General features: G+C 43.1%; 1 protein-coding gene across 4 annotated transcripts; it reads right to left on the reverse strand.

Moving 5' to 3' along the window:
• Window positions 1-23: 23 nt before the first annotated feature.
• LOC118399615 (nuclear pore complex protein Nup153-like) lies at window positions 24-26,935 on the reverse strand. 4 transcript variants are annotated; one of them, XM_035795850.2, is made up of 21 exons: window positions 26,707-26,935; window positions 20,124-20,334; window positions 15,824-16,111; window positions 15,422-15,582; window positions 15,093-15,221; window positions 14,062-14,178; window positions 13,528-13,572; window positions 13,401-13,454; window positions 10,950-11,078; window positions 9,299-9,484; window positions 8,944-9,063; window positions 8,620-8,724; window positions 8,421-8,505; window positions 8,222-8,323; window positions 7,418-7,987; window positions 7,011-7,202; window positions 6,016-6,834; window positions 5,515-5,847; window positions 5,027-5,281; window positions 1,787-1,949; window positions 24-1,507 (listed from the first exon to the last, which is right to left on the reverse strand). In XM_035795850.2, the coding sequence occupies exons 1-21, from the start codon at window positions 26,782-26,784 to the stop codon at window positions 1,414-1,416; spliced, it is 4,236 nt and encodes a 1,411-aa protein (XP_035651743.1). In that variant the 5' UTR covers window positions 26,785-26,935; the 3' UTR covers window positions 24-1,413. The 4 variants fall into 4 exon arrangements, with proteins under 4 accessions (XP_035651743.1, XP_035651742.1, XP_035651746.1 ...); XM_035795849.2 differs by having other exon boundaries at window positions 20,124-20,337; XM_035795853.2 differs by having other exon boundaries at window positions 15,455-15,582; window positions 26,707-26,934.
• Window positions 26,936-27,038: the final 103 nt, after the last annotated feature.

Below are 27,038 nucleotides of genomic sequence, written 5' to 3' on the forward strand. Positions count from 1 at the left end.
TGTGGGAAAGAAATCACAACATGTTAATTACATATTATAGTTTTATTGACGGCAATTACCCATGGATCTTATTTTTATTACTAATCCAGTAACAATCATGGCTTTAAAATTAAATCGACTACCTTTACTATCCAAAGTCACCCTAGTCCATTTAAACAAGCAATATAAAAATATATACTAATACTTTGTACAATACTGGTTTTGGTCCAAACAAAAGTGGATCAGAAATGCCAATATACCTTTAGTCTTCAAAGGATCCCAATATGCATTTAATTTTTTAATGGATTTCAGGCAACTTTGAATATAGGGATTTACATAATAAACTCTAATGACAAAATGCTGAATGTAGAGTTGGTTTAACACACAAATTCAACTTCACAGATAAAAAAAAGCAAGTTACTATTTACAGGTTATAATGTTCAAAGGCCAACCAATTAAGAGAGCGGCAGGAGGTGGTGAAGGGAGAGAACGTGAATAAGAATAAAGGGAAGAGAAAGAGGGCACATGAGAATAAAGGAGATGGAGCGACAAAGGGATTAAAAAAGTAGTAAGAACAGTGAACGAATGTGGAACTACAGATTTACAAAGTCCTAAGGATGATATTTCAGGAGTCGGTCTCCAGCCCCAATCTCCACAGTGCTGGGGTAACGGTCCTCTCTTCCCCACTCTCCTCTGCCTCCATTTAAACACATTCATAAGCTTCTCACCTACAACTGTCTGACAGCCTCAACCAGCCACTACCACACAACACTTTCGTCCAGTTTACACACACACACACCTCAAATCTGTATACAGAAAACAAGCACGCGTCATTCAGTACACAGAAAACTGTACATACAGCTTACACGCCATTGACACTGTCTACGCCTCAAATAGTACCCTATTCCCGACCCAATGATGTGCACTGCTTCAAATTCACAGGTTAAACTAAAGTTCACTACATAGGGAGTAGGGTGACATTTGGAATTCGCACCACAGCTCTTAATCTCTGCATTAACTTTCGCAGTTCATAACCTGATCACCCATACTAATCAACTTAACAGTACGATTTTTACACTGTCAACTTTCAATTTCAGTTTTTGCATTTGTATTTTAATTACAAAAAGTCACGACAATGTTCTAGCCAACATTTGGAGGTGTTGTTAAGCAGAAGTTTCTCGCTTGATTGTGTTGTTGTCGCCATCATACTGTAGGTTCATTTGCAGTTTCTTTTTTAAGCCTGACACCTGCCCTGTACAAGGGTCCCGCTCTCTAGTTGCTCTGGGGTCTACCACCCCCCCATCAGAGTATCACCCATACATCTCCAAATGGGGGCTTCACCAGAGCTTCTTTACATGCTAAGTAGTTCAGTGTTTGTCCAGAGGAAGTAGTCCTGTCTATGCTTAAAGGGTCAAGTCTAGTCCGATGGATGTTTTACTTCTTACGCCGGACAGCTGTTTTGATCTTGCGTCTAGCGATTGAGTTCTGTCCTGCAGGGGCTGCAGTGAAGGTGGTGCTCTTTGTTGACCTGTATTAGGGGATGAGACGTCATCAACACAATTCAAACTAAGCGTGCGCACATCCAATAACTTGCAGATGTTCGGTACAAAAAGGCAACTATTTTTATTTAATTATTATCAACACCATCACAATTATACATTACATGTGTTAAATGCAATGACTTGAGACTAACACCTGAACCACTAAAACAGGGAAAGCAAAAATTATAAGCATATAAATACCACTGTATTTACATAGGGTGAATTTGGGCCGATCCTTTTTCAGGAGTTGGAGCTGTTGGACTCACCCAATAAAGTTAAAGCCACCTCCAGGTGCACTGGGTTGGGGTGCCATGGAGGGCGTGGCAGAAGAGGCGGGGGACCCTCCTGGTACCCCTCCGAAAGCAAACACCCCCGTGCTGTTACTGGACGTGCCGAACGCACCGACTCCTCCAAACTGGAAACCTCCACCTGGTAAAACCATGGACAGCGGGTGAATCTTTGAAGTTGAATCTTTAATGTTGCGTGATTGCTTTTGAATCATCCTATCTCGCTACTCAGACTTAGTCAAATGTATATATTTTTTTATCATATCAATCTTTGAAAGGGCATTTGTTTTTTTTATTGCCTTCAGAATATATTCATACCCCTTGAATTATTCCACATTGTGTTATAGCCTGAATTCAAAATAGTTTTTCAGTCATCAACACTCAATACCTCAATGACAAAGAAATGTCAAATGTAATGAAAATGAAATATGTAAATAAGATTTCTGTAAGTATTCACACTTGAGTCAATACTTTAGAAGCACATTTGGCAGCTTTTCCAGCTGTGTAAGTCTAAGCACTTCTCAACCCTGGATTGTGCAACATCAAGATGGTTGCTGATCATTGCTAGACAGACATTTTCATGTCTTGCCATATATCTTCAAGCTCATTTAAGTCTAAACTGTAACTAGGCCACTCAAGAACATTCACTGTTGTCTAGGTAAGCAACTTGTGTTTTAGGTTATTGTCCTGCTGTCTCCCAGTGTCTGTTGGAAAGCTGACTAGGTTTTCCTCTTGGATTTAGCCTTTGCCGAGCTCTATTCCGTTTCTTTTCATCATAAAACACTCCTTAGCCCTTGCCAATGACAAGCAAACCCATAACATGTAGCCGTCACTACACTTGAAAATATGATGAGTGGGTGTCAGTGATGTGTTTACCCTAAACACAAAATTGGATTTGAAATACAAAGCGTTAGCCGTCACATGCGCCGAATACAACAGGTGTAGATCTTACCACAAAATGTTTACTTACAAGACCGTAACCAATAGTGCAGTTAAAGAGTTAAGAAAACATTTACCAAATAATCAAAAGTAAAAAAAAAAAAAAAAATTAAAAACCAGGCTATATACAGGGAGGTATCGGTACAGAGTCTACAGCCCGGTTGATGTGAATGTGGGCTTGTTCAGCCGGCCTTTTCCTGTAATCCACAATCAGCTCCTTTGTCTTGCTCACATTGAGGGAGAGGTTGTTGTCCTGGCACCACACTGCCTGGTCTCTGACCACCTCCCTATAGGCTGTCTCATCGTTGTCAGTGATCAGGCTTAAGACTTGTGTTGTCAGCAAAGTTAGTGTTGGAGTAGTGTTTGGCCACACAGTCGTGGGTGAACAGGGAGTACAGGAGGGGACTAAGCACACACCCTTGAGGTGCCAGAGTGTTGAGGATCAGTGAGGCAGAGGAGTTGTTGCCTACCCTTACCACCTGGGGGCGGCCCATCAGGAAGTCCAGGATCCAGTAGCAGGGGGAGGTGTTTAGCACTTCATGGCTACCGACGCAAGTGCTACGGGCAGTAATCATTTACACAGGTTACCTTTGCTTCCTTGGGCACAGGGACTATGGTGGTCTGCTTGAAACATGTAGGTATTACAGACTCGGTCAGGGAAAGGTGAAAATGTCAGCGAAGACACTTGCCATTTGGTCCGTGCATGCTTTGAGTACACGTCCCGGTAATCAGTCTGTCCCTGCAGCCTTGTGAATGTTGACCTGTTTAAAGGTTTTGCGCACATCGGCTACCGAGAGCGTGATCACAGTCATCTGGAACAGCTGGTGCTCTCATGCATGCTTCAATGTTGCTTGCCTCGAAGCGAGCATAAAAAAGGAATTTAGCCCGCCTGGGCAACTCGAGGCCGGGTTTCCCTTTGTAATCCGTAATAGTTTTCAAGCCCTGCCACATCCGACAAGCATCAGAGCTGGTATAGCAGGATTAAATCGTAATCCTGTATTGATGTGTTGCCTGTTTGATGGTTAGTCGGAGGGCGTAGAGGGATTTCTTAGCGTCCGGATTAGTGTCCCGCTCCTTGAAAGCGGCAGCTCTAGCCTTTAGCTAGATGCAGATTTTGCCTGCAATCCATGACTTCTGGTTGGGATATGTGCATATGGTCACTGTAGGGACGACGCCATTGATGCACTTATTGATGAAGCCTGACTGAGGTGGTATACTCCTCAATGCCATTGGATGAAACCTGGAACATATTCTAGTCTGTGCTATCAAAACAGTCCTGTAGAGTAGCATCCACATCATCTGACCACTTTTGTACTAAGCAAGTCCCTTCCTGCTTTCATTTCTGCTTGTAAGCAGGAATCAGGAGGAAGGAATTCTGGTCAGATTTGCCAAATGGAGGGTGAAGGATAGCTTTGTATGAGTCTCTATGGGTGGAGTAAATGTGGTCTAGAGTTTTTCCCCCTCTGGTTTCACGTGACATGCTGGTAGAAACAAGGTAAAACGGATTTCAGTTTTGCCTGCATTAAAGTCCCCGGCCACTAGGAGCGCCGCCCCAATGACCATTTTCTTGTTTGCTTATGGCCTTGTATAGCTGGTTGAGTGCGGTCTTAGTGCCAGCATCGGTTTGTGGCGGCAAGTAGACAGCTACGAATAATAGAGGACAAAGTCTATTTCTTTGCCACATTTTTAGCAGTTTTACTTTACTGCCTTATTGCAAACAGGACACGTTTTGGAATATTTTTAATTCTGTATAGGCTTCCTTCTTTTCACTCTGTCATTTAGGTTAGTATTGTGGAGTAACTACAATGATGATCCATCCTCAGTTTTCTCCGATCACAGCCATTGAACTGTGTAACTGTTCTTCTTTGCGAAGCATTGGAAAACTTCCCTGGTCTTTATAGTTGAATATGTTTGAAATTCACTGCTTGACTGAGGGAACTTCCATATATAATGTGTGGGGTTTGTATGTTTGAGGTAGAGATGAGGTAGTGATTAAAAAAATCATGTTTATTATGTGACATGTTAAGCACATTTTTATTCTATGCTTACCATAAAGTGCTTGATTGAATACTTGACATTTCAGCTTTTCATTTTGAATTAATTTGTAAACATTTTGAATAACATTCCACTTTGACATTATGGAGTATAGCCAGTGACAAAATACATTTAATTTTAAATTCAGGCTGGAACAAAATGTGGAAAAAGTCAAAGGGTGTGAATGCTTTCTGAAGGCACTGTACATACACTAAACAACCCCAGAAAGTGACCGTAGCAACCCACCTGGTGCGGCGGGTGTGGATGAGCCAAAAGCGGGCGTGGAGTTGGCTTGGTGGTCGAACACAGGGACAGAGTTGGCTTTCCCCCCGAAGGCAGGGGGCTGAGAGGCCGTGGCAGAGAAGGGGGACGGGGCGGGAGAACCAAACGCAGGGGCATTGGGCTGGGAGGTACCCTGACCAAAGGTAGGAGCTTGTCCCGACCCAAAGCCAGAGGATGAGGCAGGGCTGAATACAAACTGAGCAGGGGCTGCTGATGGAGCTGGAGAGAGACAAGTTGATTACATTTCAACCAACAGAAAAAGAGCACTTAAGTGGAAAAACATCTTGGGTAAACTATTGATCAATGCAGTCAACAGCTACACATATTCATTCGATCAAGAGAAGTGAACAGAAAAAGCAAAACACTATCAATTCACAGTAAAATAGTGCAGTGGCATCATACGGGATGAAAAAAACAATGTTCGTTGAAAATAAGTCCTAAAAAGAACCAACCTGTAGATAAGGCAGTGGAGAGTGGTGCCGCTCCAAAAGCGAAGGAGGGAGCAGCAGTGTTAGGTCCAGACCCAAACAGGAATGGTTGAGCCGGGCAAGGGTTCAGGGAAGCTGCAGGGGCAGGCAGGCTGTCCTGGCTCTGCCCAAACAAGAAGGACTTGGCTGGGGTGGCCTCACTGGAGGCACTCTGCCCAAACAGGAAGGTACTGGGGTCTGGGATAGGAGCTGGGGTAGTGCTGCTGGTGGGCCCAAACAGCCTGGGGGCAGGGGTGGTGGAAGTAGAGGTGGTGGGGGTTGACATAAATCCAAACACTGGCTTTGAGGCTGCAGCATCTGCAAGAAAAACAACTGAATTAAAGAATGATTGGTTTAGGTACAGACAGTGTGTACATTCACACAAAAAAATATCAATTTTATAGTAAAACATCCATTTAAAGAATTGACAAATACAAAATGAGTTAATAATAACATGAACTAACAATTGCAGCGTATCCCTCCCACCTGTAGCGCTTTGCCCAAAGCTGAATGAGGGCTTAGGGGCTTTTGCTGCTGGGGTCTCGCTGTCTGCCAGCTTCCCAAATGTGAAGGTAGGTGCTTTGGGCTGGTCTGCAGATGGATCTACCATAAAGAAGGAAAAGCCTCCAGGGGGAGCCGATGCCTCCGCCCCTTTACTAGCAGCACTGAACAGGAACCCAGACCCCATAGAGGCCTCCTTCTCAGGCTTCCCAAAGGTGAAAGGGTCCTTGTCTTTCTCTAGCAATTCCTCAAATATGCTGCCCCCTAGTGGTGTAGCCAGGGTAGGAGGCTCAGCCAGCTTCCCAAAAATAGGAGCTGATGCTGTTGTGGTGGTTTCTGTAGAAGCTCCACTGTCGTTCTCTGTAGAGACAGGAAGGCTTAAAGTAGAGGTGGTGGTTGAGGAGAACCCTCCATCCGAGGGTTTGCTCTCCGTGCTAGCAGCTGCTGTAGTGCCGAACGAGATCCCACCGCTGATGCCAAATTTGAACCCGGCACCCATACTCGGGGCTTCAGCCTTCCTCCCCTCGTCCACTGCAGGGGTGGAAGCAGTAGATGCTCCAAATTTGAAGCCCTCTGTGGAGCTGCCGAATTTGAAGCCTGCAGAGCTGCTGGTGTCTGAGGTGGTGTCTGATGAGGCAGCTGCACCGAATTTGAAGCCCCTTGAAGAGGAGTCAGAGAGGGTGCCGCCGAATTTGAAGCCCCCAGAACCAGAGGCCGAGTCCGATGACACCCCCATGCCAAACTTGAATCCCCCTGAGCAGGTGTCAGACGAGGACTGGATACCAAATGACGAGGAACCGAATGCTGAAAGAGACGGAGGATCACATGAATTAACTACTTCAGTATTCTGTATGAATTTCCTTAGCCTAGTTCAGGCTTCACATCTCTCCTCACTAATATCAAAGATCTTGCTACAATGACAAAGCCCTCTAACGAAGCCTCTATAACACACAAAGATGGCAGTTGACAGCTGTACGTACCTTTAGGCTCTACTAAGGCCCCAGGCTTGGGGGTCTGACAGGCCACACACGCCTGGTCTGCTCCCTTGTTCTGAACACAGCAAACGTCACACTCCCACGCTCCATCTGGCTTCTTGAACTGGGCCCCAAAGCCTAGTAGAGGAGTGATGCTGACAGGGGCGGGAGTTAGAGACTGAGTCGCTGCCGTCACTCCTGTTAGGTAGATGAAGATATGAGCGATAAGCAAAAATATAAACATCAATTTGCACCAGATTTCTTTAAAATACTTTTTTGAAGATCTTCTGATGCAAAATTAACAGTGGGCCAAGATAGCAGTATTGAGACAAACACTCAATGGCAACTTCGTGAGAAAAAAACATTAAGCTAAAAACAAAAAAAACAACCAGGTTGTTCCCTCTTCTCATTACCTGGCTTAGTGCTCGTACAGGAAACACACTTGATGTCCTGCGCCTTGTTCTGCACCATGCACATGTCACACTCCCACGCTCCCTCCGGCTTCTTAAACTTGTCCCCGAAGCCCAAGAAGGGGGCAGCAGCGGGCAGAGTCTTAGCCTCCGAGAAGGCATGCAGAGTCAGTGTGGCTTTAACTCCAGACCCAGGCTTGGCTGTCTCACAGGCTACACATTTGACTGCTTGAGACTTGTTCTGAACCAGACAAGTGTCACAGTCCCAGCTTCCCGCAGACTTTGTGAACAGGGCTCCAAAACCAGCAGCGCTAGTGGTGGTGGAACCCTCCAGCCCGGACAACGTTGTGAAGTGTTCACTGTCAGTCTTCGCTAAAGTAGAGTTTGGATGTGGGGTCATGCAGGCCACACACTTTGTGGCAGTGGGTTTGTTCCTAACCATGCAGACGTCACAGTCCCAGGAGCCTGTTGGCGCTTTGAACAAGTCCCCAAGGGAGGGGGCAGTGGACAGGGCTGGGGTCTCCTGGGGGGCTTTGGGGGCAGGGGAGGTCCGAGTAACAGGAACGGCAAACCCTATGGGAAAGAGATGGGGTTAAAAACCACCCTAAAACCAGAAATGAATATAAAGACACTATTTGAAAATACACTCATTTAAACCCACCATTAAAAAGAGCCACAACACTGTCATGACAAATTACATAAGTAATGACAAATGATGGCAGATGACTTGTAAGTCGTATAAGAGAGATCAGGTAAAGCGTTACTAGAAACGTCAAGGTTCTGTATTCATGTTGCCGTCATTCTCACCAGGTCCTTTGAGGAGCTCCAGCACACTGCCCTGTTTCAACATCTTGGCTGGTTTAAACGGCCCTTCAAACTCCTCCATGCTCTCACTGGCAGCATGCTTCACTACAGAGATACCAATGCAAACAGAAGACAACCATTAGGTATGAAATTGGTTTCCCTTTAAATCAAGGCTTGTATCTGGTTCTCATCCCACTCTTACCTGCTGCCACTACTGGGGTGACCATCTTCCCGTTGGATAGTGACAGACACGTTTTCACTACAGGTGCACTGAAGGTAAATCCAGACTAAGAGACAGAAGATGGTCAGCATCTCACCATTGTTGAATGTCAGAACAGAAACAATATTCTAAGGGGGTCAAACTGTCATCATAGCAGGTATACTCAAGCTGCGGGACTTACAGACGGGGAAAAGGATGGTGGGCTAGCAGCAGTTGTCATGACAATAGGGGAGGAGAAAGTGAAAGGTGTGGAGGGAGGGGTGGAGGGTGCTGTAGTCAGTGGCACCTGAAAGACAGACAGATTTCATGGTATTTAGGATGGACACAACACATTTGGATACATTGAAATAAAGCCAACTTAAGATATCAAAAGTCAATAGCCATGTACCAAATGGCACCCTAAATAGTGCACTACTTTAAAGCAGGGCCCTATTGGGCCAAAAGTAGTGCACTTTTAAGGGAATAAGGTGCCCTATGGGACACAGTCAAATGGAGCTGGACGGACCTCGTTAGTGACGGGCTCCACCAGGACAGGTGTGGTAGTGACAACAGGCTTGGGGTTGGGGAAGCTAAAGCTGGGCAGACTGATTGAGGTGTTGGCCGGCAGGGCCGGTAGCTCAGCAATCTGAAGAGAGGGGTCAGAGTGTAGAAAACCATTAGCAGTACTATACATTAACCAGAATATCTATACTACACATAGCAGCATATGGCAATAATTGCCTTGCACAATTAGACAATGGTTTCAACCCAACCACCCGCCCAGAAACATTTCAGAACCAACCAATCATTTATTGCCTGGATCACAAACTTCTCGCCAGACAGAATAGAAGGGGTCATATAGATAAGAGATGTGTACCCACCTCATCTTCAGGTTGTTTGGACGAGGGTCTTGTGCTGGTCCTCTCCCTCTTCATCTTCCCTCCTCCTGACCCTGTGCTGCTGGTTGCAGGAGTGCTGGACAGAGGGTAGGTGGGCAGGCTGCTGCTGCTTGTGCTTTGACAAGGATATGCCACTGCTTCAGGAATCAGAGGGGATTGTCTTGTGGGCTGGAAAGGAAGGAGTAAAGGGTAGGGTTAAACATGAAGCATAAATACATCTGGTTCTATGGACTGGCTCTAATTTGGAAAGCAACTATCTGGAATAAAACAACTTCAGCTTTAAGGCTTCTACACATCTATCCAACTACAGCCAAACCAACAGTCTATGGATGCGTTTTAAAAGAAATCAGCCGGTCTCAGTTGGTAGGGCTGGGCTATACAGCCTACAAATCATATCTAGATTTTTTCAAACTAATGTGCGATGCACAATATAAAGTATAAATACTGTTTTTCTTCATCTCTAAATAAGTTTTGTTTCACAATCAAAGGTCAATACACCGCAATTCAAAACAGCCAGGAATAATCAAATGAATTCAGGGCTTGTAAAATCATACCTAGACCAAATAAGCCTTCCACAAGTATAACTTAATTATTTATTTGATCAAAATAGTTTAACGTGCTTTTTTTTGTGCAATAATCACTGATCTGGCTTTCAAGTATGTCTGTGAAAATGTCATTTTTGAACAACGCACCACCACTAATGACGACACACTTCTGGTAGCAGGCATTTTTGAACATTAACATAAGTCTCAAACAATCAAGCCCACGTATTTTAAGTCTAGCCAACTTGGATCTAACTTGCTTGCTAAAAACAGTTGAATTATGAACACACCCTCCTGTCAGTCACCAACTGTTTGAACAGCCTGTTCACTTTGTTTAGATGTTGAAATACAGCGGCCTGCCTGGATAAGAAGATTTCTAAGAATGAGAACGAGTGGCCAATTCCTTACATAAAATGAGTCTTTTCATGCCCATTGCACATTGATAAAACACAGACTAGACAGCTAGCGAATAAGCCTGTGGCTAAGATGCTGCTAGAGGTATATGGTACCGCAATAGCACGCATGAGAAACTGAGCATTCATTTCCCACATGTTCATTGATGCTCTCGTTTTAGTAGGGTCTGCTCTGTTCTACATTTCAGGAATTGAGACATTTATAGACATCTCGTCCATTACAGTAAAATAAAGTTTAAGTGTGTCTCCATATGACCTATACTTTTGAACCAAACCTCAAATAGCGAGTTTAAAACTGCTTGTTGTCAGAGGAAGAAGTTATCGTGGTCGTTGTGATGAAGGACAGGGGCTTGGTGTCTGTGCGAGTGGGAAGGTGTAGTGCGCACAGCACAAAGGAGACGAGAATAAAAATATATAAAACACTCATAAAACCAAAAGAAAAATCAATGCGATACAGGCATTTGGAACATGACAAACATATTCAAATTAATTAACTTGATATAGTCGCCCAATCCTAGTTGCTGGACATCATAGTTAGTCCCAATTCAACATGTAGAAACAGCCATGGACAGTCTTTTGAGTTGGGGGAAAAATTCAACACATCGATAGTTAGTCGGCTGTAGTTGTATGGATGCCTAGAAGCCATTAGGTGACCAATCTGGAGGTGGGGGTCCTCACCGTGCCTCCGGGGGTCTGGGTCAGGCCCCTGGGGGTCAGAGAGGGCCTGAAGGACATTGGGCGGCTCCCAGACACCAACGCTGCAGCCGGGATAACCAACTTCTGGACTGGGGGGAGGGGAGAGTCCAGCTGGAGGGGAACACAGAAAAGTCAAATACTCAAAACAATGTTTCCCAGCCACACAAATACAAACATTTTAAAAGTCCATCACTGGCAGTGGGAAGCATTTGGTAAGCCAACACAGCCCACACACCCTTCTCCATGCTCCGTTTTCACCTATTCTAGCAATGTGGGTCGACACACAAGTTAACTCGTTTCTACATATGCATTGCTTGCGGTTTGGGGTTTTAGGCTGGGTTTCTGTATAGCACATCAGTGATGTAACAAGGGCTTTATAAATACATTTGATTGACTGAACCTAGCGATCTCAGGTCATTACACATATTCTTACCTCCCTTCAGTAACAGTTTGGTATAAAGAATACGAAGACAGGCCTTGATGTTTCTTTTATGTGACGTTTATTGTACTTCATTTTTTGAATCAGCACTGTTTCCTTCTGTTCCTCTCAGTCTCTGTAGCTTCCGGGTATGATGGAATAAGGACCCGAGCTATGGCAAATAGGGCTGGCTTTGTAGTGCCTGTTCATGTGAATGAGCGTATTGGAAGACAACCCCACTGCTACTGACAGGGTATGTAAATGTTTATATTTAAGCATAAGGGCCGAGGGGGGTGTGGTATATGGCGAATATACCACGGCTAAGGGCTGTTCTTATGTTCTAGTGACCAGCTGCCATAGATGGGACCATTTAACAGTTACGACCATCCAGCCTTAACAGAACTAAAAATGGACCCCGCTAGATAGCAGCGCACACTCTACACTCACTCAAACAAATGCCCGCTTACTTTAACACACGCCAGATCACATACAGGACATAAACACGGCAGAGCAGGGGTGATCATCTGACCCAGGCTGACACACCTGTTAACTACTGCAGACACGCCACGCCAGCAGACGGCAATACTGGAAGAACGGTAGGAGGAGCTAGTGACAGCACTTTTCAAACCAACCAATAGTGTTTGGCTCAAGACCTTTCAGCTGCTGCTGTGCATGTTAGCTGTTGGGGGTTTGTAACATTGCAGACTAACAGCTGGAGAACACTAACCCAGGTTTGAAATGCCATAAGGTCAGCTGTCAGTGTCAAGAGATAATGTATTGGGGTTTCGAAGATGAACACTAGCTGGGCGATACAGACCAAAATCCATGTCACAATAAAATTACTGAATTATCACAAAAATAAATAGAATGCTACGTTTATTTCTACTACCCATAAAACTACTTTAGCCCTAGTCACACGGGACTACTATTACTACAGAACGTTGGTTATATAATTATTACTTTAGAATGTCCATTACCGCAGACGATTCGGAAGGGATTTGTCCATTACTGCAGACGATTCGGAAGGGATTTGTCCGTCCCCCCAAACTGCTACCTGTAATTCTTTATTTTTTCTCTCTAATTGACAGTTATGACAGAAGCCTGGAGGTTTTTATTCTAGGCGAAGATATTTAAACATGTCCAGGTGATAGCGCCACACTGATATCTCCAGCTTGTTTCCCAAGTTTCTAAACCATATCATCTTTGGTATCGTGTCGCCATAATATTTTAATTGAGGAAGTGTGATCATAATCATTTGAATATTTTAGCGATCCACTGTACGTCCTTAATGCCTTCAGATGTGAGTTAAACAGTGCACTTGCACCCAAGATGCATTTTAAGGCTATGGATGAGAAATGTAGCTTATTTCTAAACATTTAGGTCAGTTGTATGCTGCTTTGCGATCTATTAACAGCAAGGGTTACATTAAATAGGCGCAACATTTTTTATTGACGCATTTGGCGAAATTCAATTAATACCCACAAAATATATGAACAAAAGCATTCACTGTGAAAGTTGGTAGATGTAGGCCCTTCATATAAAGTTATGGGCAGCATTCACTCAATTTATTGAATCAGTTATTGTTTTCTTGATCAAATCGTGAGCAACACATGTCAAACTCAGAAATTTCTCTCAAAACACAGAGATGTCGAATCACACGGGACTAGTATTATCAGAGGACCTTGGAGTTCACAAAAAAAACATTCTGGCTGGAATTATTACGCTCCTGTAATGTAAAAATTACTGACATGAAAGAGTCGGACGGGACTGAAATTACAGCTGTGGTGTTCTGTGCGCGAGCACATAATTACATTACCCAACCTCCTCCAATAAAACGAAATCACGTCCGAATAAGGCTTTTGACTGTTGTAGCTATCAATTGTCCCATTCACAATCATCCATGTTAGAAAACTTAGTTCATTTCAAAATTCACATTTCTCTAGTTGGTTATTTACTGTAATGAAAGACATAAGCAAAAATGTCCATGATAAAGGGTCGGTGTCTCAAACACTTACTCGTTTTTTGGGGGCCTGGAAATGTGAAAGGTCCAGAGTGCTGCCATCAGGGAACTGCAGGACATAAAAAATGTGAGCTGTGTGACAACAATTGAGAAGAAAAAAGAAGTTAATTCACAACACTTACTTTTGACAAGGGAGAGGACACCGTAGAGGGGATTCTCTTGGCATCCTGTTAAGACAAACACACAAATGATGCATTTGTTACCATAAATAACTTCCTACAGAGACAGAAATATTTACCATAGCTTAGTAGCCAAGTGGACACCACAGGAGGTTGGTGGCACCTTAATTGGGGAGGACGGACTCATGGTAATGGATGGAGAGGAATGAGTGGAATACATCAAACATATGGTTTCCATGCGTTTGATGCCATTCTATTTGCGCCGTTCCAGCCATTATTATGAGCCGTTCTCACCTCAGCAGCCTCCACTGCTTGACACGTAAACATTATTTCCTTGTGAGGATTCACCACTACAAATGGCTTCGACAGAAATATAGGCCTAACAGCTGACACTAATACTACATACACAGAGGATCTATACAACACATTACTATCAGATGGTTCTGTAGCCATTGTGCCAAAATGAAATGGCCCCTGTTCATGCGAATCTGAGGGTTCCATATTTAATTCAATGTAAACAACTTTATTGGTACACACAGCGAGGGGGCTGGACATGCGCTCCAGGGACTGCAAGATGCGTCGGGCAGTAGCGCTGGTCACCCCACAGGGCGGAGCCCCAGCAGGCTTGGCCTTGATCTGTCTCCGCAATGGAGCCTAGAGGGGAAATACACATCAATCAATCACATTCTATTTACATAGAGAAGCACTTCCTACAAACCCATTTGCCACAAAGTGTTTAACGGCAAAGATGGCTTGAATGAATGCCAGGTTAAATGAAACAGCAGTGGTGGAAAGGCAGAGCTTTGGTCAAGTCGTGCCTGCAGGTTAATACCCTGTACCAAAAAGATCACGCATAAGAAATATATTGCTGTGTTTTAAAAACACAGATCTAAAATGCTTCTTATTGTAATTTCTGCAAAGCATCATACTAATTGTGTGCTTCAGTTGCACCTCTCAACTCGGATGAGAATTCACAAATGTGCATTCTGTCAGCAGACAGTGCTCAGTGTAGCCAGCCTAGTTGTGGTAAAATGCAAGATTAAGTTCAAGAAAAACATTATTTCTATGATAAACAGAAATATGATGGCCATGCATCATTTTTGCAAAAAAGCAATTTGACTTGTGTGGCTGCTAGCCAAATAGTGATGCACTTCTGTGGAGCTATTTTCTGCCGAATGTGTTGCATTAATGTGTTTTCTGTGAAGGAAAACTATAGTTGCACACCCCGATCACGCAATTGAGGCAACAAAATAACACTTCACTTTCAATATAAACAGCAGATTTCTCAACTCTAACATGTCCCCTGCAGCTCCATTTCCCCTGACTAACATACTATTTCCTATCTGTTATTATTCAGATCATCACAGCTCTATTTCCCCCGACTAACATAATATATATTATTATTCAGCACAGGGCATCACAGCTCTATTTCCCCTGCCTAATATATCTCCTATCCGTTTGAAATTAAAATGTTGGTGCTGGCAGGCCAGAATATTGCTTTATTTCTTGCCTAGGGGAAAATCAATAGGGAAAACACTTGTGAGTTGTAGTGGAGTGGGGAGCATTACCTGGTAAGGTGTGGCTGTGCGTGAGCGGGCTGTTCTAACAGCAGCTGCTCCCCCGTAGGTAGTCTTCCCTGGGTAGAAGGGGGAATCCCCCAACTGACTGGAGTTCAGCACTGAACTGTTCAACGTGGACTAGTGGAGAAGAAAAACATGGGAGGCAGCATGTCAAACAATCATAACGGTGAAAAAGCAACAGTTTCCAAGCCACATGTATGTATGCAGGTTTTCCAGTAACGAATCGGTCATTATTGCAGCTGGTCAAAGTAAATCACCTTAACATTGATAACTAAGCAAGTAACGTTAGAGTTTGCGGACTCTTGACTGGCACTCACAGTGGAGGACTGACTTGACTGACTGACACTCACAGTGGAGGAAGTCCCAAAGACAGACAGGTTGAATGCAGGTTTCTTGAGACTGGACTGGGACTGCTGGGGCCGGTCCATCTCCGGAGAACAGAGCTGGGGTAGCGATGTGGTCTTAAAGTTTGGTACATCTGGGTACAGAGAAGAGACATTGTGTGATTACTCAAACTTGTGTCATGCAAATATGTAACAAAGGACTGAACTTCAGTAGTACTGGCTATGGATGCTAAAATGTTATTTTCAAAATTTGGGAAATTATTTCCCAAAGTCACTTTCAACCATTAAAATATATTGTGCTGACTCTAGAACTCATCAGGATTGTTCATGGTGAAAACGTGATTCAGTACTCTTACCACACACAATCCACACTACCTTTTTCTGATGCGCGTGATGAGAAGCCACTGGTGGTGGAGATATTGTCATCCTCGTGCTGGGAGCTATTGTCCTTGATCTCCTTGACTAGGGAGAAGCTTGTCGACGCCCCAGCGAAGGGGCCCCCAGCGAAGGGGGCGGAGGAGGTGGAGGGCTGGGAGAAAAGGGAGCTCGGGCTCCCCAGGGCCGGTGTGGAGTCCAGGGAGGGGAAATGGAGGTGGGAGCGATTGAGGGGGGGCCTCGACAGAACATCCTGGAAGTTCAGGGATACCCTGCTTGTCGAAGGCTCTGGAGGGGTGGAGGAGAAATTACTAGGGTTAAGATGGGTTGATCCATATTTTGAGCTTCAAAATTGCAATGAAGGGGGCCCCCTTCAATTTAAGCCTACTAGAAAGTGTGCGCCTTCAGGCCTGAAGGGAAGCAAAAGTCATTCCACTACCTAAGAATAGTTGAGCCCCCCTAACTGGCTCAAATAGCCAACCAATCAGCCTGTTACCAACCTTTAGTTTTTGGAAAAAATTGTGGTTTGACCAAATACAATGCTATTTTACAGTAAACAAATTGACAGACATTCAACAAGCACAGTACTTACACAAATGACTGATGACTGGATGAGAGAAATTTATGGTAAAAAGATTGTGGGGGATGTTTTGTTGGACTCCAGTACAGCTTTTGACATTAACGATCATAGTCTGCTGCACAAAAATGGTTTTATGGCTTTACACCTCCTATATTGTGGATAAAGAGCTGTCTAACAGAACACAGATGTTCTTTAATGGAAGCCTCTCCAACATAATCCAGGCAGAATCAGGAAGTCCCCAGGGCAGCTGTCTAGGCCCCTTATTTTTTTCTGTCTTTATTAACGACATGTCATGCTTTGAGTAAAGCCAGTGTCTCTATGTACGCAGATGATTCAATAGTATACATGTCAGCTACTACAGCAACTGAAATGACTGCAACACTTAAAAGAGCTGCAGTTCTATTCAGATTGGGTGGCAAGGAATAAGTTGGTATTAAATATTTCAAACACTTAGAGCATGGTATTTGGGACAAATCATTCACTAAACCATAAACCCCAGAATCTTGTAATAAATAATGTGGAAGTTGAGCAAGTTGAGGTGAAGAAACTGCTTGGAGTAACCCTGGATTGTAAAAATGTATTTTGACCATGACAGTTTACAACAGTAGCTAAGAAGGGGAGAAGTCTGTCCATAATAAAAGCGCTGCTCTACCTTAACAGCACTATCAACAAGGCAGGTCCTACAGACTATTGTTTTGTTGCACCTGGACTACTGATCAGTCCTGTGGTCAGGTGCCACGAAGAGGGACTTATGAAATTTGTAATTGGCTTAGAACAGGGCAGCATGGCTGGCCCTTGGATGTTAACAGAGAGCAAACAACAACATGAACGTAAATCTCTCCTGGCTCAAAGTAGAGGAGAGTGACTTTATCACTACTTGTATTTGTGAAAGGTATTGACATGGTGAAAGCACCGAGCGGTCTGAAGTACTGGTGCACAACTCGGACACCCATGCATACACACACCCCCCCAATCTCAAATTTGGACTCCAGACTAGAGGTCGACCGATTATGGTTTTTCAACGCCGATGCCAATTATTGGAGGACCCCCAAAAAAAGCCGATGCCGATTAAAATGTATTTGTAATAATGACAATTACAACAATACTGAATGAACACTTATTTTAACTTAATATAATACATCAATAAAATAAATGTAGCCTCAAATAAATAATGAAACCAATTTGGTTTAAATAATGCAAAAACAAAGTGTTGGAGAAGAAAGTAAAAGTGCAATATGTGCCATGTAAAAAAGCTAACGTTTAAGTTCCTTGCTCAGAACATGAGAACATATGAAAGCTGGTGGCTCCTTTTAACATGAGAGTTCAATATTCCAAGGTAAGAAGAATTAGGTTGTAGTTAATATAGTATTTATAGGACTATTTCTCTCTATACCATTTGTATTTTATATACCTTTGACTATTAGATGTTCTTATAGGCACTTTAGTATTGCCAGTGTAACAGTATAGCTTCCGTCCCTCTCCTCATCCCCTACATGGGCTCGAACCAGGAACACATCGACAACAGCCACCCTCGAAGCATCGTTACCCATCGCTCCACAAAAGCCGCGGCCCTTGCAGAGCAAGGGGAACAACTAATCCAAGTCTCAGAGCGAGTGACGTTTGAAACGCTATTAGCGTGCACCCAGCTGACTAGCTAGCCATTTCACATCGGTTACACCAGCCTAATCTCGGGAGTTGATAGACTTGAACTCATAAACAGTGCAATGCTTGACGCACAACGAAGAGCTGCTGGCAAAACACACAAAAGTGCTGTTTGAATGAATGCTTATGAGCCTGCTGCTGCCTACCACCGCTCAGTCTGACTGCTCTATCAAATCATAGACTTAGTTATAACATAATAACACACAGAAATACGAGCATTAGGTCATTAATATGGTTGAATCCGGAAAAGATCATTTCGAAAACAAAACATTTATTATTTAAGTGAAATAGGGAACCGTTTGGTATTTTATCTAACGGGTGGCATCTTTAAGTCTAAATATTGCTGTTACATTGCACAACCTTCAATGTTATGTCATAATTACGTAAAATTCTGGCAAATTAGTTCGCAACGAGCCAGGCTAAATATGCACGTTTAAAAATATATACTTCTGTGTATCGATTTTAAGAAAGGCATTGGTGTTTATGGTTAGGTACAGTCGTGCAAGGATAATGCTTTTTTTCGCAAATGTGCTTTTGTTAAATCATCCCCCTGCATTGCATCGATGATATACAACGCAGGACACACTAGATAAACTAGTAATATCATCAACCATGTGTAGTTAACTAGTGATGATAGATTTCTTTTATAAGATAAGTTTAATGCTAGCTAGCAACTTACCTTTGCTTCTTACTGCATTCGCGTAACAGGCAGGCTCCTTGTGAGGCAGGTGGTTAGAGCTTTGGACTAGTTACCCATAAGGTGTCAAGATTGAATCCCTGAGCTGACAAAGTAAAAATCTGTCGTTCTGCCCCTGAACAAGGCAGTTAACCCATCGTTCCTAGGCCTTAATTGAAAATAAGAATGTGTTCTTAACTGACTTGCCTAGTTAAATAAAAGTGTAAAATTTAAAATATCAGCCAAATCAGGGTCCAAAACCACCGATTTCCAATTGTTGTGAAAACTTGAAATCGGCACTAATTAATCGGCCATTCCGATGAATTGGTCGACCCCTACTCCAGACCAAAAGGACAAATTTCCACCGGTCTAAAGTCCATTGCTTGTGTTTCTTGGCCCAAGCAAGTCTCTTCTTACTGGTGTCCTTTAGTAGTAGTTCCTTTGCAGCAATTAGGCCACGAAGGCCTGATTCACACAGTCTCCTCTGAACAGTTGATGTTGAGATGTGTCTTACTTGAACTCTGAAGCATTTATTTGTGCTGCAATTTCTGAGGCTGGTTACTCTAATGAGCTTATTGTCTGTAGCAGCGGTAACTTTGGGTCTTCAATTCCTGTGGCGGTCCTCATGAGAGCCAGTTTCATCATAGCGCTTGATGGTTTTTGCGACTGCACTTGAAGAAATTAAAAAATTCTCTGTATTGACTGACCATCATTAAAGTAATGGACTGTTGTTTCTCTTTGCTTATTTAAGCTGTACTTGCCATAATATGGACTTGGTATTTTACCAAATAGGGCCATCTTGGCTCAAACACATTAAGAAGGAATGAAATTCCACAAATTAACTCCTCATAAGGTACACATGTTAACTGAAATGCATTTCAGGTGAAGCTGGTTGAGAGAATGCCAAGAGTGCAAAGCTGTCATTAAGGCAAAGGGTGGCTATTTGAAGAATCTCAAATATAAAAACACACACTTTTTTGGTTACTACATGATTCCATGTGTGATTTCATAGTTTTGATGTCTTCACTATTATTCTACAATGCAGAAAATAATAAAAAATAAAAACCCTTGAATGAGGTGTCCTAAAAATGTTGACCTGTATTGAAGTATGGGCCTGATGGCACAAAGTTAGTGTGTTGTGAATTCTGTAATGAAGGTATTTGTATGTTGTTATAATTGTATAACTGCCTTATATTTTGCCGTCCCCAGGAAGAGCGGGCAGCAGCGAATGGGGATCCATAATAAATACAACTACTGGAACTAGGCTACACAAAAACAAAGGATCAAATATATGAAAATATATTACGACACCAATGGGCCAGATCTTTGCCATATAGCATGAATATATTTGATATACTGTATAATATGCCATATCAGCTCACCTGTATTTCTGGTAGCGGGCTCCGCAGAGTCCCGTCCATCAGGAAGGGGGTCTACCTCCTCACTGCCATTAGGAGGGGCCTGACTGTTTGGCTCCTCCCCCAACATGGCCCCTCCCCCTTCTGCAGCCTCCCCGTTTGTGAAGTATTTTTGCATCCAAGAAGGAACGATGCTCTTGACTGTGTCTGTCACTCGACTAATCAGGCCGGACTGCTGCTGGTGAACAGAGAGGAAAGGGCAGAGATAGTAGTGGAGGGAGAGAGAAATGGGAAGGAGGGAGACTTTTAGGACAATAGGTTTATATTTAATGAGAAAATAAAAACCATAATGATGAACATCTACTGTTATGTGTTGAGGGGTATGTGTTACTTGGTATTGATCGAGAGACAGAGCAGTGGGTGCACGTTAAAGTCATTCCTCTCAAGCAAAGCCCTACTTAAAAGCGCTTCGTAGCCATGTTTCCATTTACTTGTCCAGTGATTGTGTCAACATTGAAAATAAATGCAACAATTATCTTCTAAGGTGTGTTTCCATTTAAATGGTCTTCTTTCGATAGAAAAAGCTGAATATAATGATGTCACAACAAAGAATAACATTTGTTGTGCTAATACCCAGTGTCTAATAAAAATTAAGTGGATGAAGTGTTTCCATGAACCATTTAGGCAAATCGACATTAATAAATTGGCAACAGCCTGTATGCCCTCCCACCTATCTGTGTCATGTCTTAGTAGCCTGCAAAAGCCAGCATGGATAGAATCAAATAAAATGTTATTTGTCACATGAGCCAAATACAACAGGTCTGACAGTGAAATGCTTACTCACGAGCCCTTATCCAACAATGCAGTTCAAGAAATAGTTAAAAAATATATTTATTGAAACAAAAAAAAAAACAGGCTATATATATACAGGGGGTACCGGTACTGAGTCAATGTGCGGGGGTACATGTTAGTCAAAGTAATATGTACATGTAGGTAGGAGTAAAGGGACTATGCATAGATAAAACAGTAAGTAGCAGGGTAAAAAACACTGGGGGAACACACAATGTAAACAGTCCGGGTGGCCATTGGATTAATTGTTCAGCAGTCTTATGGCTTGGGGTTAGGAGCTGTTAAGGAGCCTTTTGGACCTAGACTTGGCGCTCCAGTACTGCTTGACTTGTGGAAGGAGAGAACACTATGACTTGGGTGACTGGAGCCGGACAATATTTTGGGCTTTCCTCTGACACCGCCTAGTATAGAGGTCCTGGATGCAGGAAGATTGGCACCAGTGTACTACGCAGTACGCACTGCCCCCTGTAGCACCTTACGGTCAGATGCTGAGCAGTTTCCATACCAGGCGGTGAAGCAACCGGTCAGGATGCTCTTGATGGTGCAGCTGTCGAACTTTGAGGATCTGGGGACCCATGCCAAATCCTCTCAGTCTCCTGAGGGGGAATGGTGTTGTTGTGCCCTCTTCACAACTGTCTTGGTGTGACCATACATTCGTGGGTGAACAGGGAGTACGGGAGGGGACTAAGCACGCAACTCTGAGGGGCTCCCGTGTTGAGGATCAGCGTGGCAGATGTGTTGGTGCCTACCCTTATGACCTGGGGGCAGCCCGTCAGGAAGTCCAGGATCCAGTTGCAGAGAGAGGTGTTTAGTCCCAGGGTCCTTAGCTTAGTGATTAAAACTATGGAAGAAACTATGGTGTTGAACGCTGAGCTATAGTCAATGAACATCATTCTCACATAACTGTTCTTTTGTCCTGGTGGGAAAGAGCAGTGTAATAGAGATTGCATCATCTGTGCATCATATGCGAATTGAAGTGGGTCTAGGGTATCTGGGATGATGCTGTTTATGTGAGCCATTACCAGCCTTACAAAGCACATCATGGCTACCGAATGCAAAAATGTACGAATACTTGAAATATTCTAATAATTCTCATCTGCCAATGTATAGCCACAGCCCATGGTGAAACTTACCGTAGAGCTGAAATAATTGGATGGTGAAACTTGCATTCAGCCAACCAGAAAAGCAATGCGAAGCAAGTCAGGCATTTTTGAAAGATTAAGCAAAGAGTAGGCATTTAGAATTAAATGCAGAGACTGGAGCTTTGATAACATTTTGCCCCGTATACCTTCTCAATTATTCGACAAAATCATTTGTCTCAAGTAAATTTGACAAAAGAAAAACCCACCCCGTCGAACAGATAAAAATGTTGTTTATCTTCAGAACATCTCTCCTGTAGCTGCCGTTTCTATTAACACGTCGCAAATGTATTTTTATTTTTTTGCGACATTGCGTTTGTCAAATAAACCTGGGTCAATGGAAACTTGACTAATGAACAGTGGGCCAGACTGGAGTCTGATGCAGCACGGACCTGGTACTAGAGTTAATAATGCAATAACAGTATACCCATCTTCTACAGTAGATCTAAGCCTACGATGGACATGCTTCCGGTCTTTAAACCAATATCACAATACAAGATAGTCCCTAAGTGCTACCCAGCTCCATTAACGACACTAAAATGTCCTTTTAGAATGGTTCTGCAGAAACCTCAAGTCTGGGTACATTTTTGTTGCAGCAGTATAGAGCAAAACAGAGGACAAGGGATGTAAAAATGATGTTGCTAGCACCACTTCACATGTACATTGGCTAGTCTACTCTTGGTAGCTTTCTACTCCTGATAACGACCATATCCTCCACGCCACTTCTGCTTATCTCTAAAAAGCACCAGTCGCGCAGCGCATCTGCTATTCAACCTGTCCACACTAAATCCAGTGTTTTACCAAAAAGTCCAACTAACTCATGTACCAGGCCCAGCCTCTCAGAGGGCCAGTTCGAGCTCGCATGCCTTTGAACGCAGCTCTTGTGATTCTACGGATTTAAGGACGCTGCATTTCCCCCGTGAATGTGGCCATGAGACCACAGGACCGTGCCAGAATGCTGCTCTTATTGTTCTCCCAGGAAGCACTTCTGTGTGCGGTTGAAACAGTGAGATGAGGGTGAATAGGGTCTGGCGGTGTATAATTGACAGATGAAGTTCAAGTGAACCAGAGCTGCTAGCCTATACAACAAACTGGACAATGAGTCTGACTGACTGTACGCTTTTCAATTACAAAAAAAGGCCAAGTTGTGTGTGCATTTCAAACCACTGCACAGTAATACAGAGCAGCAGTTGAACTTACATCTGTCCTGTTACATGTGCCAGCACAACAATAAGTCATTAAGGACCACTACTAAAGCTGCCTGATTTCAAGCCCTCTGTCAACACTAGCTCGTAGCACCAGACAAACACAAATGCAAGGTTTATGAGTTTCTATATGACTGGAAGAGTCTACAACACCACAATATGCCCCTGAGCTAGGGGTGGTTAGCTCCATGACTCACTTCCTGACTAAAGACCACACATGTTTAAACAAGATTACTAGGCCTTCCTATATCAGTACCAAAGGTGTGTGTGTGTGGAGGGGGGTCTACAAGGGAGGTCATGCACGGTCAAGGGAAGTCCAATCTATCTGCAAAGTTAAGAGAAGCTACATTGTTGGTCCACCACAGTTCAATATGGCAGACAAAGTGAGAGTGGGTTTACTGGAAATGCCCCCCCGCAACCCAAATTATTTGTGATTTCGCTCGTGTTTTTCCCTCCAGTAACCTGAAAAAAGCTGCAGTGATGACACCATTCCAAACGTTTACATTTAAAAGTAAGTAGGTCTACTGCTTCCCTCTCAAGCATTTCCCAGTTGATAGGAGAGAATTTATGCTTGTGGGGTCCAATGAAACAAATGGAATAATCAGCTGACATGTAGGCCCAAACAAGCGCAAACAAAACCCCAACTGGAAGTTTGAGTTCACTTGTCTAAAGTGAACTTCAAGTCAAATATTCCACTAGTTTGCTTTGGCCTACACATGCTCTTTATTATTACTGCTGACAGACTCTGCTTTCTCTTTCCAATGACCAATCTAGCAGGGATGCACAATACATCGGTGAACATATTGGAATGGGACGATATTTGCAAAAAATGTCAACATCGGTATCAGCCTGATGTCAAACATAACGTAATGACGCCACGCAAAATGTTGCACTACACGTGGCACACAGCATTCCTAACCTAACCCAAATGTTTGCTGTGTGGATCGAGCAGTCAACAAGTCGAGCAGTCATTTGAAAGAGTAAGAACATTTCAGCGAGGCAACTCAAAGGCAAAATTAATTAATGCCAAGATAATGTAATTAATTTGTGTTTCAAAAAAGATACACGTCAAATAACACAGCTCTATTATAGAATGTTGTGTGTTATGAATTTGCACGTGCAAACCCAACACCACCCCTACTATCAGCAGCACTATCAAAGCTGTACAAAAGTCTGTAAACAAGCAAACACCGACCATGAACGATGTGTTTACAATACTGCGTTGGTAATAAAGCATTTTTTGTTCGACCACAAATTCTGGGGTACCTAGTACCAACCAGAGAAACTAGCCTGAGAAGCTAGCCACAATAAGGATTAGGTATAGCAGTGTGTACAGGCAAAAACAAAGTTACACATGGAGTAAACAATAAACAAGTCAATAACACAGTAGAAAAAAAAGAAAGTCTATATACAGTGTGTGCAAAAGGCATGAGGAGGTAGGCGAATAATTACAATTTTGCAGATTAACACTGGAGTGATAAATGATCAGATGGTCATGTGCAGGTAGAGATACTGATGTGCAAAAGAGCAGAAAAGTAAAGAAATAAAAACAGTATGGGGATGAGGTAGGTAAATTGAGTGGGCTATTTACCGATGGACTATGTACAGCTGCAGCGATCGGTTAGCTGCTCAGATAGCAGATGTTTAAAGTTGGGAGATAAAAGTCTCCAACTTCAGTGATTTTTGCAATTCGTTCCAGTCACAGGCAGCAGAGAACTGGAAGGAAAGACGGCCAAATGAGGTGTTGGCTTTAGGGATGATCAGTGAGATACACCTGCTGGAGCGCGTGCTACATGTGGGTGTTGCCATCGTGACCAGTGAACTGAGATAAGGCGGAGCTTTACCTAGCATGGACTTGTAGATGACCTGGAGCCAGTGGGTCTGGCGACGAATATGTAGCGAGAGCCAGCCGACTAGAGCATACAGGTTGCAGTGGTGGGTGGTATAAGGTACTTTAGTAACAAAACGGATGGCACTGTGATAAACTGCATCCAGTTTGCTGAGTAGAGTATTGGAAGCTATTTTGTAGACGACATCGCCGAATGACCCTGTTCTAAACAACATGGACAGCCATGACCAGTTATTCTAAAATCCCATCCAACAGACTAGTTGCAAGTCAAATAGGTGGGACCTGTATTGAATTTACCTGCAAAAATCACAAAATCAGATTAACAGTCCAATAAATCCCAGTAACGTTACTTTTTGCAGTTCACTGCCGTTATCTAGCTAGACAAGTAAGAAATTAGCTAGGTAGCTATATAAATATCAAGAACAGCGCAGGACAAGTTAGCTACTACTCACTGATATTCCAATTTCTAACTGTAGCTGACACAACAACAAAAAATCGCCTACAACTAGCAAGCAGGACGACTAACGTAGAGGGATCGAGTGACACTGCTCGGTGCATATGTATCCCGCCTTTCTTGTGGTGTGTTCTCACCAGGCTACGACTGGTTACGTTTCTACACCGCCTCACATTTATGCCCCTTTCGAAATTAACAAAACCAGGTCAAAATATTGCCTTGATTTCAAGAAATATAGTAACAGATTGAATAGCTACCATCACGGACTAATGTTGACAGTTAATATTAGTTTACTGATTGTATTTGTGTTGCCTTTGCTTTGTAACGTTAGATTGTTACCACGTCGTAACGTTAACTAGCCTTTACTTGCTTAGCTAGTGGTCAACCATGTTGACTTAAAACAATACTGGAATTATTAACTAACGTTACCGAGCTCGTTAACCATCACAGTGCGCACTACACATTAACGTTAGCTAGCAACTAGTATCTAGCTAAACGGCTAAGAAACGGAAATATACCCCACTGCCGACTGTTTTTAAAAACATAGAAAATATATAGTTAAATATTTTCATGATTAAAGTTAGATAATGTAAGCCACAAATAATTGTTATGATATGCCATAGCGAACGTTACATGACAATGACGTTGGCAGCAAGACAATGAAAAGCTAACCAATGATACCTAGCTTGTACGTTTAGCATCATAACCTAGATAACTACTTGCTAGTGCATAGCTACGCAGCAGGTACGCAAACTTGACAAGAAGCCAGTGTTACGTCTAACCTAGTAAAGTTCAATATTTCTACACGACAGCGTATTAAATAAGTATCGCTGCCGTTAGTCTTACAGTAACTGTATTAAAAAGAAACACCTGTTAACAGATATTGGCTGGTAATATTAGCTTGTTCCCCGAACCAGCTCAATGTCTATCACTTTGCTAAATTAGCTAGTTAGCTAGCTTGACACAGCGTGGAGGCCGTGAGCGCTAAGACTAGGCCGCACAAAAATGTCTCAAAGAAAACAATAACACAAGAGCGAAAAGACAACTGTTAACAAACTACATGCTATCCTTAAATGTGGAACATCCATACGAATATGGTCATTTCATTTACCTGTTTGCTTTTGGCGTAAGGTTTTGAAGCGATATGATATCTTCTGCTTCTAATTTTCCCTCCACCCGTGGCAGCCATGGCTAGATCGAATCTCAACTAGCCGCCAGATAGTCGTCCTGTCATATCCTAGAGTTCAGCGCGCTCAGTCCTCCAACATACCCTCATGCAAGGAAGCTTCACGTAAATGAGAACTATGGGAAATGTAGTTTAGGCATTAATCACGCCTGTGCGCCTCAAACAACCCTGAAATGTCCATTTTCAAAGGCCTTTGGTTTGGACAAGGGTATTCATTTTGTATGTAATTTGTTGGACAACACAGGGGAGTTTCTGCA

This window comes from Oncorhynchus keta, chromosome 20 (assembly GCF_023373465.1).
Source record: "Oncorhynchus keta strain PuntledgeMale-10-30-2019 chromosome 20, Oket_V2, whole genome shotgun sequence".
NCBI classification, from domain to species: domain Eukaryota; kingdom Metazoa; phylum Chordata; class Actinopteri; order Salmoniformes; family Salmonidae; genus Oncorhynchus; species Oncorhynchus keta.